This window comes from Zootoca vivipara, chromosome 3 (genome assembly GCF_963506605.1).
Source record: "Zootoca vivipara chromosome 3, rZooViv1.1, whole genome shotgun sequence".
Lineage (NCBI taxonomy): Eukaryota > Metazoa > Chordata > Lepidosauria > Squamata > Lacertidae > Zootoca > Zootoca vivipara.
In genome coordinates this window covers 88,820,544-88,843,075 of record NC_083278.1, presented here as the reverse complement: position 1 = coordinate 88,843,075, position 22,532 = coordinate 88,820,544, and the positions used below count along the sequence as shown (strand labels likewise).

Sequence of the window (22,532 nt, the reverse complement as noted above, 5' to 3'; positions counted from 1 at the left end):
ATAGCTTAATAGGTTACATTTGGCAGTTGTGTAGGCTTGACCTAGATGCTATATAGAAAGTTCATTGTGGCAAGACTACATCTGCAAGGCTATAGAAATGACTGAGCATGATTTGACTCCACGTGAGAAGAAATCATTTCAGGAACACTAGGAATACTGTTACTTACCAGTAATGAAAGTTTTTTGACAAATGACTGTATTTAGGGGTCTCCTAAGCTGAGTGTGTAAATGGTAGGGCTGCTGGCATACAAACTACTCTGCCCCTTCTTTTTCCCCACAAAATGTGCCATAAGGTACTGGTAAAGTAGGAAGGAAGGCTCTGGTAATACTTCAGTTCCTTCCAACTTCTTCACTAAGCTTTCATATTTTAACTTGATCAAGAAGGAAAGATGGATGCACAAGGATATATGCAATTACTGGGAAGCAGCTCTGCATTCCTCAGGTTATGCTCCTCACCTATGGACGACAAGGCAGCAATTCTTTGCAAAGAAAGGTAATATGGGGAACTAACTGAAAACTGAACCATAAAAACATTTCAACATTTCAATAGTCTAATGATAAAAAATAAAAATAAAATAATCTTTTTTCAAATATTATATTGCTACCAAGAGTCAGGATGGTGTAGGGCAGGAGAGTCAGAGGTTAAAATTCCTGTTAAGCCATGAAGCTAAGTGTCATGGCCCACCCTGAGGACTCTGGTGAGGACCGTGAGTGCAAGGAAGAGGCCATGAATCAGAGCTCTCCCACTCAAGCACCCAACTTGGAGCTGGGCCCTTCTGTTGAAAATCTTCCTCAAAGTTTTGCAGGCTCCCTCCACCTTGGCTCAGAGGGAGGAGGCGGGACCACTGAATGCCAGGGAGGCCCCTTCAATGGTGGTAGAAAGAGGGAGCCCCATGGCACAGTCCGAGGTGTCAAAGGAGGAGGAAAGCCAGGCATTGTCTCAAAAGAAGCAGACCCAGCCCCCCAAGAAGGTGCATTTTCGAATCAGGTGGATTTATGAACTTTGCTTTCAACAGTTTTTTGTTTGTTTTTTAAAGAGAGGGCATTTCGAATACATTTTTAAAAACCTATAACAGATGGCAACTTAACTGTATCTGCTATTCTTGTTAATAGAATCATTTTGGAGTGGTTGGTGCAAAGTGAACACAGCTACTGTTAAAAATTAGCACTGCTTAACAATGTTAAGGATAAGCTGGAAGTTTTACTATAGGAGCATAAACTTTGTATTATGATCATAAACCTACTGATGATTGAGAAACACTTTACGTTTCTTGCCCTACTATTCTTTCTTATAGAACATGACGGAAAGCATCTTAAATTTATAAAAAAAATCTATGCTAGTTCGAATTTCCCTTTCTAATGAAGGGATCTCAGCTCAAGACACCCCAGGACTCCTCTATTAACTGTCATTCCAAGGACAGTCTTCAACGATTGCTGCACACCTTCCTGGCCTCCTTTTTTTCTTCTTAAATGAATTTGACCTGCCTGTATCCAAAGTATGAAATCAGCAGTCTGAGGACTTCTGCTTACTGTGATATATTTGTAGGGCAAGAGTGAAGGATGATGGTTCTATATGACCGTATATGTGTGCATGGACATATTGATAGACCCAGGAACTATTGGGGCTGAGTTGGTGAGTATCTGGCTAGGAAAGGGGAATCATTTGGGAGGAATCTTTCCAATTCTAAATATTTTGATACTTGCATTGAACTGCACTGAACCAATTTTATTGTATTTTATTGTATTGAATTATGGAATACTGTAATGACAAAATGCACATCTTTTGAAAAAGCAAACTTAGTGAACTTGTGATAATCAAGAAACCTACTCCTGGTCATGAATGATATGGGAGGTATGGAGAATGTAATAGCAAGGTCCTCAAGAAATCAAGTTCTAATTTTGGAAATAATCGAATCATTCTAGCCCCTTCTTCATATTACACCACCTTAACCTCCTGCACCTTGTGGTGGAGGGGAGGAGGGGGAAATCTAAATTCGTACAGCACAACATTCTTTATAACTGGGAATAGACAGGGTCACTTAGTATTTTCAGAAAGCTACAACGGTGGAAAATGTTTATTTGAAGTAAAGCATAACTTAGAATGTTCTTGAAGAAGATGGGCTAACTGTGCAGCAGGTCTTCAGTGAGCTACCTCTGGAAGGAGACAAAATGTAATGCAACAGCACCAATGACTCATTTTCACAGTGGGATATTTGTTCTCCTTCCATCTGCAGTCTACTGTTAAGTGCAGCTGCGAACCTAGACACATATCTTTCCCTAGTAAAAATAGAAAAATTATATGCTTCCTTGTTAGCCTAATTAAAGTAAGCTGCAATTGTTCATAGTTTTGTTTAAGTATATAAATTACTTGTGTATTGTGTGTAACAGAACAAATGCAAAGGTTGCAAAGATGGGGCGGTGCTCCCTCAAAAGAATCAGGTAAAGTGACCTCTGTGGCTTGAAGCGCCTTTCAATAGCTGTGGTGACTTTACCCAGATGGAGTTAGCTTGGCTACAGTTGGCCATTGCCAGGGACTGGCTGGACACTGAGGGGTGGTGGCTGGGTACTGTTGAGTGGACACTGGGAGAAGTGAGGTTAGAGACTGACTTGGAAGAAGGGGTCTGTGATCTGGGGGAGCCCGTAACAGTCAGGAGACGAGAATTCTATTATTCATAAAGGGGCTGTTTTAAATCTCAGTATGTGGAGGCTTCTCCTTCACAGTAAGCAGTTTGTCTGAAGCGGGTAGAAGCCTAGCATTACCATTATGCACAAATCCACTGACCATTCATCTACAGCCACCTTAAATGTATTTACTACCAAGATACTCTTAATAAAAGCAGACAATGCACCCCAATTCTTGAAATAAGCACAAATTAATTTCCACTTTATGATCACAGCATGCATATGAAGGAAAGAACACATCCTGCTAGTCAGTGCCCTTGTTTGCACATAACTCTGAGCCAAACCATAGCTTAGCACAAATGAGTAAAAGGTGCAGGACAAACCTTGGTTGCAGCTCATCATTTGCCAGGAGAGAGCTAAATCACAAGCATGCTAAGCCAAATCGCAGCTTAGCTTAGAGAATCGCAGCAACAAAATACCTGAGGAGGTGAAAACAGCCGTGATCTCCTTTCCACATACTTGTTTGTTCATGTTATGCTATGGTTTGGCTTAGCGTGATGTGTTAACAGGGCCAATATCTCCATTAGCTAACTCTTCAGCAGCTACAATCTTCTGAAAACTTGAGTTGTGTGGTAGATTTCATTAGTGTGCTTGGCAAATTAGTTAAGCTACAGTGAACGTAGAACTATTGTTATGTAAATATGTGCAAATATATGCACAATGCTGTTATTATATTTGAAATCAATTAAACAAGCAATGAAGGCAAGTAGGATCTTTGATTTGGAGTGAGGTGGGAGTGGAGTTATGCTACACTAAAAAGATCATTTTTTTTAAAAAAAGGATTTTAGATAAAAGGATGTGCTAGTTCTAATGTTGCAGATGGGGAACATGTATACCATTAAGAAACAAATGGTAAGCAACAGAAAACAAAAACCTTTCTTACACTCATGTAAAATATAGGTTTGGAAGTTCTGTTTTGTATCTAGAACTTATCTATCATTTTTACACAAAAGGTCTACTTTATATAGCTTGCAATCCTCTAAGCACTGTTGAATCAGAGTGCCTTTGAAAGGTACTGAATATAAAAATCCAATCTAAGGTTTGTATCCAACTAAGTCAAGAGTTGATCCAGGGAAATCAAATCAATGCACCTAAGTTAGGTGGATTAACTGATGTCCACTGATTTCCACAGGTCTTCTCTAAGTATGACATAGTTGGATAAAACCCTAAATCTTTAAATAGGGCAGAAAAGTGCACTGCTGAACTCTCAAGTCTATTTTAAAAGACAAATTCCTTTTTGCCCCTTGTTAACTCAAATAGCTGTCAAATACTTCAATGGTGAAAATCACAAGCACAATGATGACATCACAAGCACTAGAGCACAGTACTACTCACACCATAACTGGATGTATACTTGTGAAACATTTTTTTATCAGAATATGAGTATTCACTGCACCCTCATTATGTCACCATTCTCTATGGACTCCCATATTCAGTGGTAAGAATATTTTTTCTACCACATGGTTGCATTTAATGCATTTTAAAAGTAGCTGGGATTGCAGTTTAATGAACAAACAGGCAATTTTATAAAAAGAGTGAGCTATGTATATTCTAAGACAATATTCCTAGTCTGTAATTTATTGATCCACTACAAAAATCCTTGTCATAAAATAATGCAGTCAATTTGAAAAACATTCATTAGCTGGTATAAAATCAGTTAGGTTAATTTTTTTGTCAATGTCCAATATTAAAAAGTAAAATAAAAATGGATGGTGTTAAGAATCATAATGCTTAGTTGACATCTGAAATTCAAAAAGTCTGCAGAAATCACTGATATGAAGGGAAGGAAACTGAGCAGAGGAAAGAAAACAGCCACAAAGCAAAGGAAGATAATACACTTACACTCACCCCAAAACCAAAAACCAAATTGCAGCAATATATTTTAAAGGTCAACTTCTGACCAAGCAATATCATTAACAATGTAGAAAATATTAGGGCAGAGTGAGTGCAGGCATCTCAGCTCCTTTTAATAGCAAAACAAAGCAACAGACACATACACATACACAAATTCATGCCAATAAAAAAGAACTATATTGATAAATACTCAGGATTTAAACATATCAGGAGCACTAAAACCTTCTGTAGATTTTCATGCTCTTGATGGCACGGCTTGTTAAAGTGACTGCATTACTATTCAAATTTGCCAAATCAATCTGATTTCTACTGAATAATTTGCTGTTTCGACTTACGTCATCCATAAAATCAATCAATGAGGATGAAGAAGAAGAAAAGGAATCCTATTTTAACGTATAGAGCAGTAAAGAAACAGAAACAGATAGATGAAAACTTCTGTTTTGTGAAAATAACCAGCACTGCCATACTGTTGAGAAATCAAGTGAAGAAAGATTCCAAATGATTTACATATTTATTTATTTTAGTATACCTTTTGAACAGCTTTTGTTAACTGACTATTACCGTGTTTCTCATATTATAAGACATGTCTTATATTTATTTTTTCCTCAAAAAAACACACTATGGCTTATTTTCAAGGGATGTCTTATTTTTTTCCTTCTCCTCCTGCCGCGGCTGGCATTGCTGCTGCGCCTATCACTATGTCTTATTTTCGGGGTATGTCTTATATTCCTTGAATGCTTAGAAATCCTGCTATGGCTTATTTTATGGGTATGTCTTAAAATATGAGAAACAGGGTATTCCACCTATATTACATAGTAGTTTAATTACATTAAAGACAGTGCAATGGAACACAGGATTGTTAGGGCAACAATATAGACTCCTTAGGTTTGCTGTACCTTTAGGAGAATTATGCAGATGTGGAATGTGCCATTAATTGTCACATTTTCTTAGTGGCAGGATTTTACTATCCAAACTAACAAAATGTCTGTGGCCATAAAGATAGGCTACATCTGTGTGACTGGGCAAGTGACAGCAACAACTTCCTTTTCCAGCTCCAAATTTTCTTCCATTTGCCCTTGCTTCTCCTCCCTCTCAATCAATTGGGACCTTCACCCTAATTCACAATCTCATCTGTGTTCAGATCCCAGGTCCTTGCCTTTCCTCAGTCCCCTTTGCTTCAGCTATAGTACATTACTGTGGTCATGTTAGTAAGGTATCCACCCGATAGTGATAAAGCACAATGTGTAAACCATAGAACAAATCTTGGTTACAGCTCATGGCTTGCCTGGAGAGGGCTAAACTCAGGTTGGGACAACATGCTATACAAAACTATGGTTTAGCAATGCAGCAGCATTACAGCTGTGATATTCTCTCTTGAGGGCTGATCTATTTGTGCTTAGCATGGTTTGGCTGAATATAACATGTGATCTTGGCCAATGTGTCTTCTTCCCCAAATTGAGTTGTGTTTCTCAGTTCTGCTTACAAGCCCTGTTCCATGCTCAATAAGCACGGGACGCCTTTGCCCAGCGGCGCTGTGGCCCATAGATTGCAGCAAAATACTGGACAAGGTTTTGTCCAGTATTTCTCTGTCCCATGAGCCCTTGCTGCAGAAGGGAGGAGGAAGCCTAAGGCTGCTTCCCTTGGAGCTCACAGTCATTTTGCTTTGAGAGCTTCCTGCCCATCCACCCTTGGGTTAGAGCCTTAACTGAGGCTGGAAATGAATTTTTCTCTCTCAACGTGATTGGCACTTGGTTGGGGTTTTTCCGCTTTTCCTTTGGTGAAATTATGGCTTTCCTTTGTTAAGAAGGTTGTTTGTATGAGGGTAGAAATGGCATTGGTCAGGATCAACATATTATAGCCCCCCCCCAAGGGGCCCGAGGGGAGGATTGACCATGGCAAACCCAAGTGTTGGTTTGGTATCCACCTGGTTGGAATCTGCACCTGGTCTGCCAGTGAGACCTTGCTTGCTTGGCTTGCACCACAGCAAGGTTCAACACTGGCTGACTCCTGTTGTACAGGTTTGGAGTGATCCAAATCCAGCGGATCCATTCCATCAACATGGGGCTTGTGGAATGATGATCCTGGGACCCAATGCCATGCCAACCCTTGCCCCGCCTGCTGGTGTCAATAAAGATTTGGCCTGATTTTATCCCATCACCATTGTACGGTCTGCTTATTTTGCTGCTCTCATGGGTCAGATAATGCGCCTGCCTGGAGAAATAATAGTTGTGGTATTATAGTTGTGTTAGTCCTGAGCTTTCTAAACATTTTAAGCACGGCGTCCTTAAATGTAAAGTGTGTAGATTGCTGAGTGCTAATAATACAAAGAAGCCTAAAAAGAAGTGTCATGCTTGCTGGTGTCACAAAAGCACTATCATCCTCAAACAGGACAAAGCAATGCTCTTCTTGCATGCAGTTCCTAAAGTGAAGGGGCATTTGGGTGAAATTTTGCAGGTTGCTTAGACACAATCTATTATCTTGCACTTTGTCTTGGCTTTCCAAGTTCATCTGTGCTAAGAAAGCAGTTCAGGAAACAAAGGGAGACAAGAGGTCACAGTATTTTATGAAACTATTCTGTTCTGTATTTTCCATTCATAATAGAATGAGACATAAATATTGTTAAAAGTAAGACTTGAACTTAAGTGTTTTAACATAATAGGGCCCTTACTTTATTTGAAAAAGGAAGACAATGGAATCCACAATACTTTTCATTTCTATTTTAAGATATGTCCCCTGCTTTCTAGGAAATCAGCAACCTAATTATTTTGAAAAATCAGAGACATGAAAACAAATGCCTAAAATAAATTATCTGAGAAAATAACAGAATCTGGAGGGTTTCTCCCTTACTACGTGTCTGAAGTAAACTTCTGATTTGAACATATGGGAGTTGCAATTAAAAGGTCCCTATAGCAATGCATGGAAATAATGCAATAAAAAAACAACACAATATCAAAACCTAAGTATAAGGCAAATAATACACGTTCCTTGGATATCAAAGGCTGAGATGCTATATACATGTACACAGGAGCATGCATCACTGGATTCAAGGGGACTTGCTTCTGAATAGACATGATAGGTTTGCACGGTGAATTCCAACCCCCCCCTCACATAAGTGTAATTATTTCAAAGCAGTAGTGACGACAAACTGAATATGCATATGACATCAAAAGATATAATACACCAGCTGTTTACTTACTTCAAATTGATCCAGAGCAGAGGTAGGCGCATTCAAAAATGCCAAGAAAGAATTCTGTGAGTCTTGGTGCTTTACACCTAGAAAACAGCAGCAAGTCTTTAACCTATAGAAAATGGCCAATTGGGTCATTGTCTATAGGTTGTCCTTCTTGAGATATCTCGGTTCCTACTCCAAAATGCACCAGCTTGCTCCATAGCTCAGGAAAAGAAAAAGGAAGCAGAGCTGTAACACTCCAAAGTACAACATCATGTCATTTGCAACAAGATCTCAAAATAATTAAGTTTGCATATTAATTTCTTAGCATCTTTTTCTAATTCTCATACTTACAACCATTGTACTTAAAACTCTTAGAGCTACATCGTCTGCATACAATGAAGATTTCCAGTACTGGTGCAAGTGCACAACTGGTAAACCTCATTGCATCTGAGAACTATTCTCTGGCCTTATATATCAAGAACTGCTGTACCACTACTTAAAAAACTCTGGCTCCTGCAGCAGCAAAAAACCCCACTCTAGTACCGTGGCAGTTGAAACAGTTTTTTTAGGATCAGATTGTATAACTAAGGACTCAGCTAGAGTGGTAAAGAAAAAGTGTTTTATATGCGTTGTTATAACACTGTGACACCAGGTGGCGTTCTGGAGTCCTGTCTTTCCCTACCAGATTGCCCTGTATGAGTTTACAATGTGTTTAACTGAATCACTTCTTTTGATGTGTCTAGATCCAGCTTAAGACAGAGTAAGGTTACGTTTACAGATTCACGGAGCTATATTGGTTTGGTCCCCTTATCTCTCCTTTCACAAATGCAGTTCTCACCACACTCTACCATTAAAAGGATCCCCTCTCTATCTACTCCTCCAACAAATATAACTTCCTGGGCTTTTTCCTGGGTGGTTTTAAATTTAAACTGAGTGAAACTTTGGCCAGTGCAACTAGAGTTCCATGGACAGTTTTTCAGAGGAGATTCCCCATTATGAAGCTATCAAAACAATACTGTATTCTACCCTACTACTGATTTGTCACAAGGACTTCACTGTGCCCTTTAGAAAGAGCAACTAATAAGAAGCACCCATGAGCTTAAATCAGATGTATACATAATAACTCAGCTAAGTTAACACATATTTTGATCATGAAAACTCACCATCATCAATAGGGCAAAAGCATAACAATTAAAATGAATAGGATGATAGTACATGAAGGAATCAACCTTTTCTATCTTAATGTTCACCTCCTGATTGTGGTATTGTTTAAGTTGTAACCAGTGGGCTTTTTTGTTTTTGTTTTTTGAAGAAAAATAGGTGCCAGTACACACCACTACCACCCTGCTTGCTCCCCCCACCCACCTATGCTGCTTCCTCCTCTGTCGCTGTTGCTTCCTGCAGAAGGCACAGCCTCCCAGAGGCGCTTTGGTGCAACCCTTACAATCACCGAACCACTTTCCTGGAAAGTGCCTGACTATCGTAAAAGTCGCACCAGAGCAGAGGCACTTTGCTGATCGTAACAGTCGCACCAAAGCGCCTCTGCTCTGGCGCGACTTTTATGATCGCCAGGCACCTTCCTGGAAGGCACTTTGACGATCATAAGGGTCACACCAAAGCACCTCCGGGAGCCTGTGCCTGCAGCCGTGGGAAACAGCAGCGATGGAGGAGGAGCAAGCGGCAATGGTGTGTGGGGAGAAAGGAGCAAGTGAGGAGGAGGGTGGGCAAGTGGTGGCGGCAAGATGGTGGCTGGGGGAAAGAGGTGGCAGGACACTGTGCCAACAGAAAAAAGCACTGGTTGTAACCCAAAATGGCACTGGTAAAATATGAAGAGCAAAGTAAATAAATAAACAAACAGAATTATTGTAGGAGCAATCGATAAGACATTTATTTTTGAGAAAATAATTTAAATTTATTTTCCCACTCTATAAGACTACTCTAGGTGGCTTGTAGCTTAAATCAAAAGAATGGGCACATTTTAAATGATTTCTTCACCATACGATACATAAAATATCTGAGTTCTAACTACTCATTATGCCAGCAACTTTCTATTAAATAGTGATCAACTGCTGTACAGTACAAAAACAAAAAGATTTGGAAAAAAGACATTATGAACCAAGACAACTGTCCTTCTGTATTTTTATACCAGCTGTGGGTACATCTTATCATGTAAGAGCTATGATGATATCTTAGAAGCCAGAGTCCACATTCTGTCAGCACACTCTAAGATGCCATTCTTATTTGATAAGATGTACCCAACTGCTGTGGAGTGGATTTTGCCTTCCTTTATTTGGACACCAATTCTCGTACCCTTTTCTGATCGGAGTTCTTCTGTCTCTTTTTTCAGTCTCTCTATTTCTGACAATAGGTCAGAGTTCTTCTTGTCAGATTCCTGTAGTTTGCTTTATACAAATAAAAAGAGAGAGAGAGAGATCCAATTAGTAAGGGCCATGTTATTTAATCGTTACTTTGAACATATTGTTCAGTCAAGATCAATGTCAGACATGTCACACTGTCAGAAGAAGTATAACACAAAACATGGAAATGAGCGCTACTGTAGCAAGGAACCTTGAAAAAGGAATTAGCGATTGTCTCTGATTCCTTTGACTCTAGTCTCTGTTTATGAACAACAGTATTAGCAGCAGGCACGGGAAGAAATGATCTCTATTTTAAAATACAGCACTGATTATTTTTGGTGGCCATTTCCTAGCAACTGTGATGTTTACTGGTGGAAATGCATGTTCCAATATGCAACTCCAGTAACTAATTCTGGAAATTCTAGTCTAATACTGGCTTGTTAAGCCTTTGGCTACCTTTCAAAAATGTGTTAATTGAAGCCCGAGTTGGTCATCACCCCTTTATGAAAAATAGCTATTTGGGTCTTGCTATTCGGGTATTACTATTAAAATAGCTATTATGTTAGCAGTCATAGAATATGTTTCATGCCAGTTTCATTGCTGAATTCTGTTATGGGGGAAATTGAGCAGAATTCATGCTGCTATTTAGCTGGACTCTTGCTGCTACTTTTAGTTTTCAAAGGCAACTAAAAAGTCTTGCCTACAGAATTTTATATAAATTATATGACCCGGAGCAGTCAATTTACTAGAAATTATCTGCCTTCAATCAGCTCCCTTGATCATTGAATTTCTTAAGTCAACAAAATGGATCATGATGGAAAAAGATCGTTCTTCAGAATCCATAAGCCAATCGTGGTAAACTAGCAGAGGAATGCATTTTATTGCTTTTTTTAATGTTGTAAAAGGCAACATAAATTTTATTTTCAACAAAGGTCTTTGAAGCACCTTAAAAAAGCACAGATTTTCCAGTAATGATTCAATTAACTACAAATTATAGAAGGATAACTTTTGCTTTTAAGTCAGGCTGCCATGAATAACTGTAGGATTACAGTTTGACAGGCAATATATTTTAGGACTTATCAGTATGTCTTTTGTAGAAAAGACTTTGCAAGCTAGAACATTAGAACCACCAATTCTTACCATTCTGTTGCAATATTGCAAGCTTTAACTTTATTTAACTCCTCTTGAATGGCTTGTTTGGCTCGTATTTCTGCATCAAGGGCTGACTGTAGCTCTAACCTTGCAGACATATCCAGTTTTGCGAAACGCCGCATCTTCCAGGGCATGTCCTAAAAATAAAAGCCGTTTCCTTTTATTTAAGGCATTTGTGACATTTCAATCTTATGGTCTTCCAAAAGAGTCCTACCAATGCCCCAAATACATTATCTTTCTTTGATCCAAGTAATAAAAAAGGAGTTCTACTATCTTAATCTTTTATAGGCAATAGTAGTTTTATGAAATATCCCATTTATGCTATAGAATACATTAGCAACAATTAAAATACTTATTCATGGGGGGTGGGGGATGAATCTATCACAGAGGAAGTTTCCATGCCCTCTCTGACCTCCTTTAAACAAGCTTTAATAAATACAACCCAATAGTCCCCATTCCATGACTGTTTAAACTGGGATGTCATGGAATGGGGACTATTGTCCACAACAGTGATTTTAGTCAGTTTGATTATTTAAATGTAATGTTGCAATAACTGTTTTTATATACACTACCTTATGAACAGATTAAAATCAGTATAGAATTATATGGATGATCACAGAATCATAGAATTGCAGAGTTGGAAGAGGACCCCAGAAGGAGATATTAATCACCTTCCTGGCCCAGCCAGCTGTCCTGTCCTTGCCAGTTTTCATCAGCCAAGAGGGGCAAGAGTCCAGAGGGGAAATGGTTGCCCTGACCGATTGAAGCACCTTGTCTGCATCCTCAAGCCTTACTAACTGAAACGTGTCCAGCTAACAGGATTAGACAATTCTCTGGAACACCTTTCAAGATTCATATGCTGTAACTGGTAGCTAATATAACTCACACTAAGCATTTATTTGATGGCACAGGAAATCTTAAAAAAAATACACTGAATAATTGCTTACTGTTGCTCTTGCCCCCAAACTGGAGTTCCTCAGGGCCTCTAGTTCTTCAGTCATTTTGGAGGCTAAGGCTTGGAGATAGCCTCGGGCATCCTTTTCATCGCTTACCCTAGTCAAGCAGTGAAATAAGATTTAAGAACTTTGGCAAAAGTAAAGGCTAAGTTTTTGCTCTATTGTGACATTTAAGTTAGAGAGATAATGAGGATGTTGAAAAACAGCCATAACGAGAATTTCATAAAATCAATCATAATTATAGAACAATCAATTAGTTAATCTGCAAGCAGACACAACCCACGTGATGTCCCTCAAGTTTTCTTGGGTGCTGTGGAACTGAATCCTTAACATTTCTATTTTTAAAAAAGGCATCAAAGGACATAATGCTGCATGGTCTTGTACAGCTCCCATTCATTTCAGTGGTGCACAGGTGTAAACGGGCAGACGGTGACCATTGCATATAATGTACCGTAATACTCTTATTTTCTATCTTCATTTCATTTATTGCGTTTATATCCCATCTTTCCTCCAAAGAGCTTGAGGTGGGTACATGGTTCTCCTCTCCCCATTTTATTCTCACAACAACCTTGCAAGGTAGGTTAGGCTGGGAGTGAGTCACCCGAAGAGCTTCATGGCTGAATAGCAATTATCCCAGATCACAGTCTAACACTCTAATCATTACACCACTCTGGCTCTCCAAAAGCTGACACTGAGTAGTTGTTTTAAAGTAACGAAATAAATGAATTCCCTTTTTAAAATAATTATAATGGGGGGACAGCTGAATAATACATACCGTATATACTCGAGTATAAGCCTACTTTTTCAGCACCAAAAATGTGCTGAAAAAGACGCCCTTGCCTTATACTCGAGTGAGGTGGGCAGCGGCGGAGAAAGGCACAGGACCGGGGGTTTGGAGAAGCGCTGTGCTGCGACTCTCTGAACCCCTGTCCTGTGCCTGCTCTCTGCGAGGTGGCGGGGAGGGAGAAGTGGCAAAGAAGTAATCCTTCCTCGCCACTTCTCCCCCCCATCCCACCGCCGACAGCTGGGAAAGGCATAGGATGGTATTTATTTTTATTTTTGAAATTTACCAGTAGCTGCTGCATTTCCCACCCTCGGCTTATACTCGAGTCAATAAGTTTTCCCAGTTGTTGTTTTTTTGAAGTAAAATTAGGTGCCTCGGCTTATATTCAGGTCGGCTTATACTCAAGTATATACGGTATATATTTTTCAGGAAATCATGATCCTTACAGTTTTTCTAACATGTTCACAGGTTGTGAATGCTGAATAAACATGTGAATGATGGCAGCAATCAGCATGGAATTGGCATAGCTGTAACGAAGGCCAAATGTTTAGGATCATAGCCAAAATCACAAACATGCTCCTTTGAACACATGTAATTGCAGCAACTCACACACTCATGCATTTTTCACACGAGGGTGCACATGCCTTTTCCTACATGGAGATGCTGTCTGTGTAGGAAAAGCCACGTGTGGAACAGTTCCTGGGATGTGTTTAATTACGACCAGCATTCCATCTGCTTCTATATTTCAACTGGATGGACCGTTTTATTGCAAAATTGTTGTCATACAAAATTGTTGTATGACAGGCAACGAAAGGCCCCAATCTCTCCTGCACACAGAAATGATAAAATGTTCCTTTTAAACAGCACAAATAGGAAACTGGTCCTGAGATCTGTGCAAAAGCTGTATGCATCTTTAGCTACCTTTAGCTACCAGTAGATGGCAAGAAGTTCCAATATGCCAGTTCATTTGCATTATGTAGAGCTAGGCTGCATTCCTGCAGGAATGGCAGTGCCAGGCTCAGTATGCTAGGAAAATCTTCCTAATTTTCTCCATGCTTGTTGTTTGGTGCCAGGTCCGTTCATAGACAGACCACCCTCATCCTTGATCTGAACATGAATGGAACGGACCCGAGGAGTATTATTGAGACCTCGGTGGGTGAGCTGAACTAATTGATGTGGCACAGCATTACCTCAGACTGCGGGTGCAGGGAGTTGCTGTGGTTCAAAATGACTCCATTAACCTCACTTGGAAACCCTTCCACCTTGGGGTTGGGATTGCCATCTGTTGCCGGGTCGGACTGGGGATACCATTGTTGTAACCAGTGCTTTCTTTCAGTGGGAACTCAGTTCCGGCACCTCTCAGGTGGGCACCATTGGCATTATAAGAGAACAAGGGAGGCGTTCATAGTGAGCTCCTGTACCCCTTTTAGCACTGGTTGTAACTGCAGCCCACAAACATCTCTGACGAAAGTAGTTTTGGGAGAGACTGAAAATTCACACTGAGGCTCTGTCTACTGCTTTTGCATGGGATTTCACAATCTCCATGGAAACCATAGGGCTTATCTCAATTTCCCCTGCCCTGGTTTTAATGTTTGCATGCATGTTACAAGTTTTCTTGTAAGTTGCTTTGAATTGCATGTGACAAAACAAAAAAACAAAAAAACAACCAACACAAATATATTTCATAATAATAATTAGCAGGATCGGCAGGAGAATTAATCTCATATCCTGAGTTTTGACAGGTCCAAACAGACCATACTTCAGGCTTTTGTAATATTCAAGGTACATTGGATTCTATGTGTACTAAATTTCACCTTTCTGCTAGGGAAGTACCTTAACACATAACCACTTAATTTCTAGTCAGTGAGAGAAAATATATAAACGTATTTGTTTTACTGGGTTCCCCTCACCCGGCTTGCATGAGAGACTTTTGTTTATGACAAAGAAGTACAATAAATCATCCAGCTTTGATTCTTTATTCTTTGCTTCTGTAAAACCAGACCTTCAAGGGTGAAAAATGGACCCTGATCCTTGAGTTTGAATTATGTACATTTATGAAATGAACTACATTGCTTGGACCACATCCAGTGTTTCAGAGCCCAACGTGCATTGACTAACCATACTCCAAAGCCAGAGCTATGCCTAAATATGGACAGTAAAGTTATACTGGATGTGAAAGCACTGTCTAGCTAACAAGGCTTCCCTAAAAAGACTATGTTTATCCATTTTTACTTAATACAAAATTAAATTATACAGCTGCTATGAAAGCAGATAAGAAGGACACAATCATTTAAAAAATGATACTTCCACAAGACACTAACATTAATCAGTGTAAATGATCTGTGGAAATGTTTAGGTACAGATTGTTTTCAGAGTTACATTTTACAAATGGTCCAAAAATGGAAAAACAAATCACTGCAAAAAATTGTTTTCCCCAAATGAGTTTAAACTCATGCCTGCATCTTTATTTCAGAGCCGGGGGATCGAGCATTGTCAGTATGATAGAAGGGATATTAGAAACTATTGCTTGAAGGCTACTTTCCATTCTGTACCAATTTCCAAAGGGGCAGCCTCTTAATGTATATGAATAAGTAAACTGCAGTCCAGGAAAGCTTATAGATTTGGTTGTCTTTAAGATGCCACAAGATTCATTGTTTTTATATTTTGTGTTTGGAATTTGATTTATAGGATACCAATAAAGAAGGATAGTATGCCAATTTTGTGACTAAAAACAAAACAAAAAACTTCCACCACCTTTTATTCTACCATATATGAAGCTACTTAGAATTCTACTAGTTGTTACTTGTATTTGAAAATGCAACAACTATACCCAGTGGTGGTTTACACTCCTGAAAAGAGTTGTTTTTTCTGAAGCTTGGAAACAGAACACCAGGGGACTAAAGAATTAAATTCTGTTTGTCCAAAACAGAATGTGCCTTGTTGCACGAGGCACAGTGGCAGACGGGATTAGAAGAAGGTTCTTACCACTGGATGATCTCTGTGATCTGGGCTTCCCAGTGTGCTACAGATTCTTTTTTCTCAGCAAGATCTCTCATCTCTTCTTCCAGTTGCCGGTTGTTCATACTTAGTCTCTCATACATGGCTGTAAGCTGAACAGATTTTAAAGACAAGAGGTATGATCTTGGCTTGCTGGCCTAAAATGGCTTTTCTTGTGTTTCTTGTGAACTTTTAGAATCCATAAGTGTGCACCACTATTTAAAGAGAGAGAGTAGCAATGGCACAGGTTCTGCCTACGCAGACTGAGGAGGTATACTTCTGAATAACAGTGGCTGGAAACCACAAGGAAGTGCTCTTGCACAATTGGGTCATGCTTGAAGGCTTCCCATAGGCATCTGGTTCGCTACTGTGAGAACAGGATGCTGTCCTAGATGGGACATTGGCCTGATCTAGCAGGGCCTTTTTGTGTTCTTATTGCATTCCTATTTTCTGAGGTGGAAGCCCTCCTGAGACACTACTCACATGAAGGGGGCATTCAAGGTGGAAGGAGCTGAACATTCCTGAAGTTGCATGACTTTTCTCACCCCTGCTGGGGCAAAACTTATGAAGTAGGGAGTCTGCTCTCTGTTCCCCATGCAGGAGGAGACACACAAGTCCGGAGTACTAAATATACTTCCTTTCACCATAATTGCCCCTTCATAAGAACAATGCCTAGAGTGGACTATAGTGGTAATTTTCTTCCAGCTAAGGCTGTCCAATGCTTTTTCATGTCAATATAAGGGTTATTCCAAAGTCTTGGTGTAATCTAAGTCCAAGACAGTTTCACATTTTTCTCTTTGTTTCCTTGTAACACATTTGACCCTCACTCAGTTAATAAATTTTATTTTATTCTGATCCCTTTTTTAATTGTCTTTCATTAGTATTTTTGAACCATCAATTGAAGCAGTCTGTTGTCCATAAATACTTCTGGCATAAGTTTGGATATGTAATTAACTTTGCATATTACCAGACAGAAATTACCCTTTGGCTCCTAAAGTAATCAGCATGCCAGTGTATCTTAATCTACATTATTCAGCATTTTTGTGGGATCTAATCGGAAATGAATAATAGAGATATCATCAAATCTAAACTCCCATCATGGGAACATAATTAATTATACTTCAATCAGTATTGGAAGATATTCACATTTTCCCAGTTATATGCTCCTTTATGAACGTTTCAATTTTGCTCAATTTTTAAATTTTACCCACAAAACACTTACCTTGTCAAGCTCAGCAGAAAGCTTTTTGTTCTCCTCTGTCAACAGAATCTTCTCCCGTTCATATTTCTGCTTGAACTCAGTTTCAAATTCTTCTCTTTCACTTTGGCTAAGGGATAATACACAATGCAATAAATCATTAGCATATATGGAAAATAGTACAAATATATGCTTCAACAGAAATCTTGCAGAACATTAAGGACTGACATATACAGTAATTAAGAAACTATAATACAGTAATCTGCACATCCGCTGAAACTGGAATAACATGATTATCTGTTTTGCCTCAGGACAACAAGATTATGTGTTCTGTGTTAGCAGTATACAAATTAACCTCTCTTTAATGTGGGACATCAGAGTCCTAGTTAGCAGGCATTTGTCATTCTATTGAAAAAAATACTTAACATTGATCTCTTATTAATTGTCCAAATACAACATATTGGATGAAACCAGTGAAAGCAATGGAACAAGTTAAAGTTGCATTAATTTTGAAGGAAATTAGGCAGGGCTGGAGTTCTCTGGATGACACCCAATCTTGCTTTAATGCTGTGCGAAGGTTTCCACAAATCCCAAACAGTCATAGTTAAGAGTAAACATTATGATTCAATATCCTTATTCATTTTTACAACCCTCTGCAATTCTGAAGCTAGTGAAAGAAAGAGTTGCCATATATGGTGCCTGGAACTGCAAAACTCCCATGCATGAAGATTCTCATTAGGTTAATAGAATGGATCCCAATTATGACAAAATCTAATACCTGAAAACATCCATGTGTCAATTTACCAGATACAAAATAAGCCGAGCAATTTCTAACCATCACCACAAGTAATAAATTTACAGTTACCAGATTGGAGAATCCCACAAATGAAAACCAGACACATACCGGTACATCCCTCCCTAAACTCCTGTCCTGGCTAAATGCATTGCTAGAGAAGAGCAATGGGAGAGCAAAGAGCAGATACTTCTATGAAGAATAGGGAAGCAGTCCTAAACTGGCATAAAGATGAGCATGAGCCACTGGCTTTAATTCCAAAATCTGTAAGTGGGAAGTTTATGGAAGGGAATCTGCCCTCATCCCAGTACTTCCCAGGAAGGTTCTCCAGGATGTGTGCTGAGCCTCCAGCGCACAGAAGAATGAGACTTTTCAGGGGTCACTGGGGTCTAAAGTGGGAGGAGGCATAGGACTTAGAATGTCAAAAGGTGCTAACACCAAGTAAGGCCATTGGTTCTATTCTGTCCACACTGACCAGAAGCAGCTCTCCAGAGTTTCAGGCAGGAGTCCTTCCCAGCCCAAGCAGAGACCTCTGCATGCAAATCTGCATGTACTTTAATTTAACTGAAAACAGAATAAGTCTCAAGATGACCAAGAGCAGCAAATCATGGGATCCCCAATTTAAAATATTTATCCATTTGGATCCCTAGTTTGTTTTGTTTTATTTATTTCAAAATATTATGATTTTTCTATGTGGCCTATTATGTTATCGCTCTACATTTACTGAAGTATGCCATATAAAGTATAAATAAACCAAAAAGACCACATCAAAACATCATGATAAAAATGCAAAGCAGCAATCAAGAGCTGTTGAAAGCCTGCTAGAACCAGTATGCCTTAAATGCCCATCATAAAGCAAGTCAAGAAGGAGCATGCTGGGTCTCCCCGGTAAAACAGGGGATGCTTCTCCATCATATCTTTAACATCTAGTTAGTCTTAAGCATGGTAGATTTCACTGTGGATGTAATGCTTAACCAGACCTGAGGGCAACAGATCGAGAGGGAATGCTCAGTAATACACTCCGTTTCTAATCTTTCACCATGGTTAAGAAATTTCAGTCATACTGGTCTGCCTTTTACATCAGGCTAAGTCAAACCATTGCTTAAAGTGAATGAGCAGGCATGTGAATCGATATGGCTAATCTGACCCAACACGCCCCCTCACACATACAAACCACAATGCAACCAACCGAACGTACCAACCTCTCATCTCTCACACCAACATACATACATACATACATACATACATACATACATACATACATACTCACATCACGCTGACACAAAAACCCTGTACAAACACTATGCAACAGACAGAAGGATCAGTATCCCCCCTTTCCCCCCAACTGTGTAATGTCTACGACAACAGTATCTCACACCAAATGTAACTAAACTCTGAAAAAGATTCTATGAATTGAAAATGGAGACACTATATGTACTCTTGTAATACAAGTAAATCTGTAATAAAAAATATTTTTTTAAAAAAGTGAATGAGCATACGTGGAGAGGATATTGTGGTTGTTTTTCTCCTCTGGTTGTTTTGTTGAGCTAAGCTACGGTTTAGCTTACGGAGTTACCCAGATCTGGGGTAAGTGGTTTAGTTCTGTCCATACAATCCATGGACTGTATTTCCTATAGTTTCCCATTTGTGGTCTGTACTGTACTGAGAGAGCTAAACCATGAACCTGGGTTCAGATGACACACTAAGCTTAGATCAGCAAAGTGAAGCACTAGAACGACCAAGAAAGAACAATGCAGATCCAATATTTCCAGGATCCTGCATGTTTGCTTATTTGTGCTAAGCTATCGTTTGGCTTAGTGTTACATGTGAATGAGGGCTATGTTGGCACAATGTCTTGGTGATATAATTTAGTCAATATTTTTTTACAGTTCAGCAAAACTACCCACCAATGTTTATCAGCCAGCATTTGAGCCATGACAATAGTACTCAGTAAGAGTATTTTTGGTTTGAATTTCCTATCTCTAATTTGAAATTCATTTACTGTTTCAATAAGACTTTGAAATATAGCACAGCAATATCAGACCCAGCTCTGAATTTGTGTGTTGCTAGGCATCATTTGAAACATAACACTTCATTCTAACAATGTAGCATATTAATCACTACTGTTTAAACTCTAATTCTGTAATCCAACACCACCCATCCCTCTCCCCAACCAACAGATTCCATGCATATGAAGAACAATCTGGGAGAAAGCCAAAAAAGATTAAAGCATTAACTGTCAGGGGAATGGATAATGGGTCTCACAGTTATGTGGGAGACATGGGTTTAAGGCTAACTTCTCAGACAACAGGCCAGAGTCTTTAATTAAGCATTTGGTTGCATTTGTGTTTATATGCACTTAGTACTTTTTGTGCTTCTAGTATTGGTGGTTTCATTCACAGCTTGTGAAGTAGCTTTAAATTTGCATCTGATGCAATATGAGACGATGAGGAAAATGCAATGTGAAGCTTTTATGTTAAACCACTTTGGTGGTAGCCTTAGAAATCTGATGTGCTGTGAGTCTCAGCTGAGACTGCAGTGTTAAACAGCTCTCCTGAAAGAAACAAAACCAGTAAATAATGGAACACAGAGAAAAGTCAGAAGTAGTTTAGAATGCTAGCTTAGAGCTAAGCAAACATAAACTTTAGAGCCACAGTGGAGAGTATTTGTTCTTCCTAGTCCCTGAAACACTTCTCCTCTGTCCATACACTTCAGTTGTCTATTGGCACAAGAACTGTAGAAAATGCGAAGCAGAAACCAGAGCATGGTTAAATATTTCAAGACTGCAGTCAAAGCAAACTATGGTCTCAACTATGGCCTTACTTGTGAGTAACCATTCACAGAATCAGGCTCCAAGTATCACAAAAATCAGTGGAAATTTAAACACGTATACCAAGTTGCACCCGTGAATGTGTACTAGGTTGATACTTTGTAAAAAAAGAGGGGAAACAGTAAGTTCCAGTTCTATATACAGTATATTTATGAGATGTTACAGGTTCAGGCATTTTTCTGAACACATACGCTCTGCATCCATGGATGGGGGAATGCAATTTGTGGATTCAAACAAATGCCTGAACATGTCTATGGTGTTATCATTTAAATATATGTTTTCACAGTGGAAGGAGAATACAGATGCTGTTCTTTTGTAATTCTGAAATAAAGATGCATAAAACTGATCAGTATTCCCCTTGCAGTATCTTCAGTTTTTAAAAGAATACTCAAAACTGTTCTAGGCACTCCTTTGAAATATCAGTAGATGTCACCATGCACTGTATCATGTGAGGCAGCCCTTTGTTTTTAAATGAAGACTAAACTATGCTAAGCTAAGAAGGGTAACAAATATAAAAAGAAGCATAAACTCAAAACAAGGTACGCTATGATGCATGAACTTGCCAATATTTTAGTGACTCCCATTGGGAACATAAACTGGAACCAAATAGGCTTTTTCAATACATTTTCGAATCAATAGGAAAGCAACAGTCTAACTAACTTGCTTTAGTTCCTTGCAAAACCACAGAATAAGATGAAATAAAAGTACTCCTGCTCATTCACTGAGGTATTCAACTTGCTTTTTGAAAGAATTTAAAATTAGTGTTGTCACACAGCCTATCCTGCCTACATGTTATTTTGATAAAGGACATTTTCGGCATATTGTTTTGCTTCCTATTTCTCACAATGACCCCATTTGGCAATTTTATCTCACATGCTTCCCGACTTCTTTTACATAACTTCCTTTCCACTCTTTATATTGCCCAAGAAGGTTTTTTTTTTAAAAAAACTATAAATAGCCCTAACATACAATTATAAAAGCACAATAGTAAGTTTGGAACAAAACTAAAATAGCAAAACAGAATAGCAGCAGAAACCACAACACAACACATTGAGAATATGCAGTGCAACATCCTTTAACATTAAAGGCACCTCAGAGAGTAAGCGAAAAACTAGAGAAAGGCTAGTAGCTAGGTTGATGCCAACTACTCTAGTGTTGCTTCCACATCTAAGGTGTATTAACTAGTGCAGATGTTGATTATCTACAAACCCACCTGACACCTGCAAGCTGGAAGTCTCAATCAAAAGTAGCCTACGTGCATGTACTGCAGTATACACAGGTCTGATCTAGACCCCTGCAAACTGGGAGGATTACACCTGCACATGTCAACTCCATGCATACAGGCCTCTATTTAAACACAACCTCAAATCCCAAGGGCAAGGTCAGAGGGCACAATCTCAAACTTCCATTGAAGGTAGATACTGTTTGCACAGGGCTTAAATGAGCAATGAAAAGAGTTACTGTTGGCAATAACCTTTGCAGCTTCTTTTTCCAGAAATGGGTTGTGTAAGGTACATGTGTGGCATAAAGCTTTTATTATTTCCTTGCCTGGAAATACTCTACATAACTCATTCATGGCTTTGACAATCATGGGCATGTAGTACAGCTAATAAAACTATTCTATCACATTCATCACCTCAACATGTAGCTCTGACAACTGTTTTATGGTTTTCAGGTGTGTGTGCTTTTAAAAAAAATACTGAAGCACATATTGTCTTTTTCAGTAATTCAGCTTGATTCCACCTAAGACCCACAGG

At 39.1% G+C, this 22,532-nt stretch overlaps 1 protein-coding gene across 4 annotated transcripts in view; it reads right to left on the bottom strand.

The window, feature by feature from the left end:
• Positions 1-22,532, bottom strand: part of CDC42BPA (CDC42 binding protein kinase alpha) — a 167,352-nt gene that overhangs the window by 45,474 nt on the left and 99,346 nt on the right. For all 4 annotated transcript variants that reach the window (XM_035111463.2, XM_060272965.1, XM_035111467.2 and 1 more), the window contains 6 exons: positions 17,177-17,282; positions 15,943-16,067; positions 12,165-12,270; positions 11,206-11,354; positions 10,019-10,110; positions 7,733-7,809 (listed from right to left, as the gene is read on the bottom strand). In XM_035111463.2, the coding sequence (XP_034967354.1) occupies positions 7,733-7,809; positions 10,019-10,110; positions 11,206-11,354; positions 12,165-12,270; positions 15,943-16,067; positions 17,177-17,282 (655 nt within the window). The remainder of the gene's footprint in view (positions 1-7,732; positions 7,810-10,018; positions 10,111-11,205; positions 11,355-12,164; positions 12,271-15,942; positions 16,068-17,176; positions 17,283-22,532) is intronic.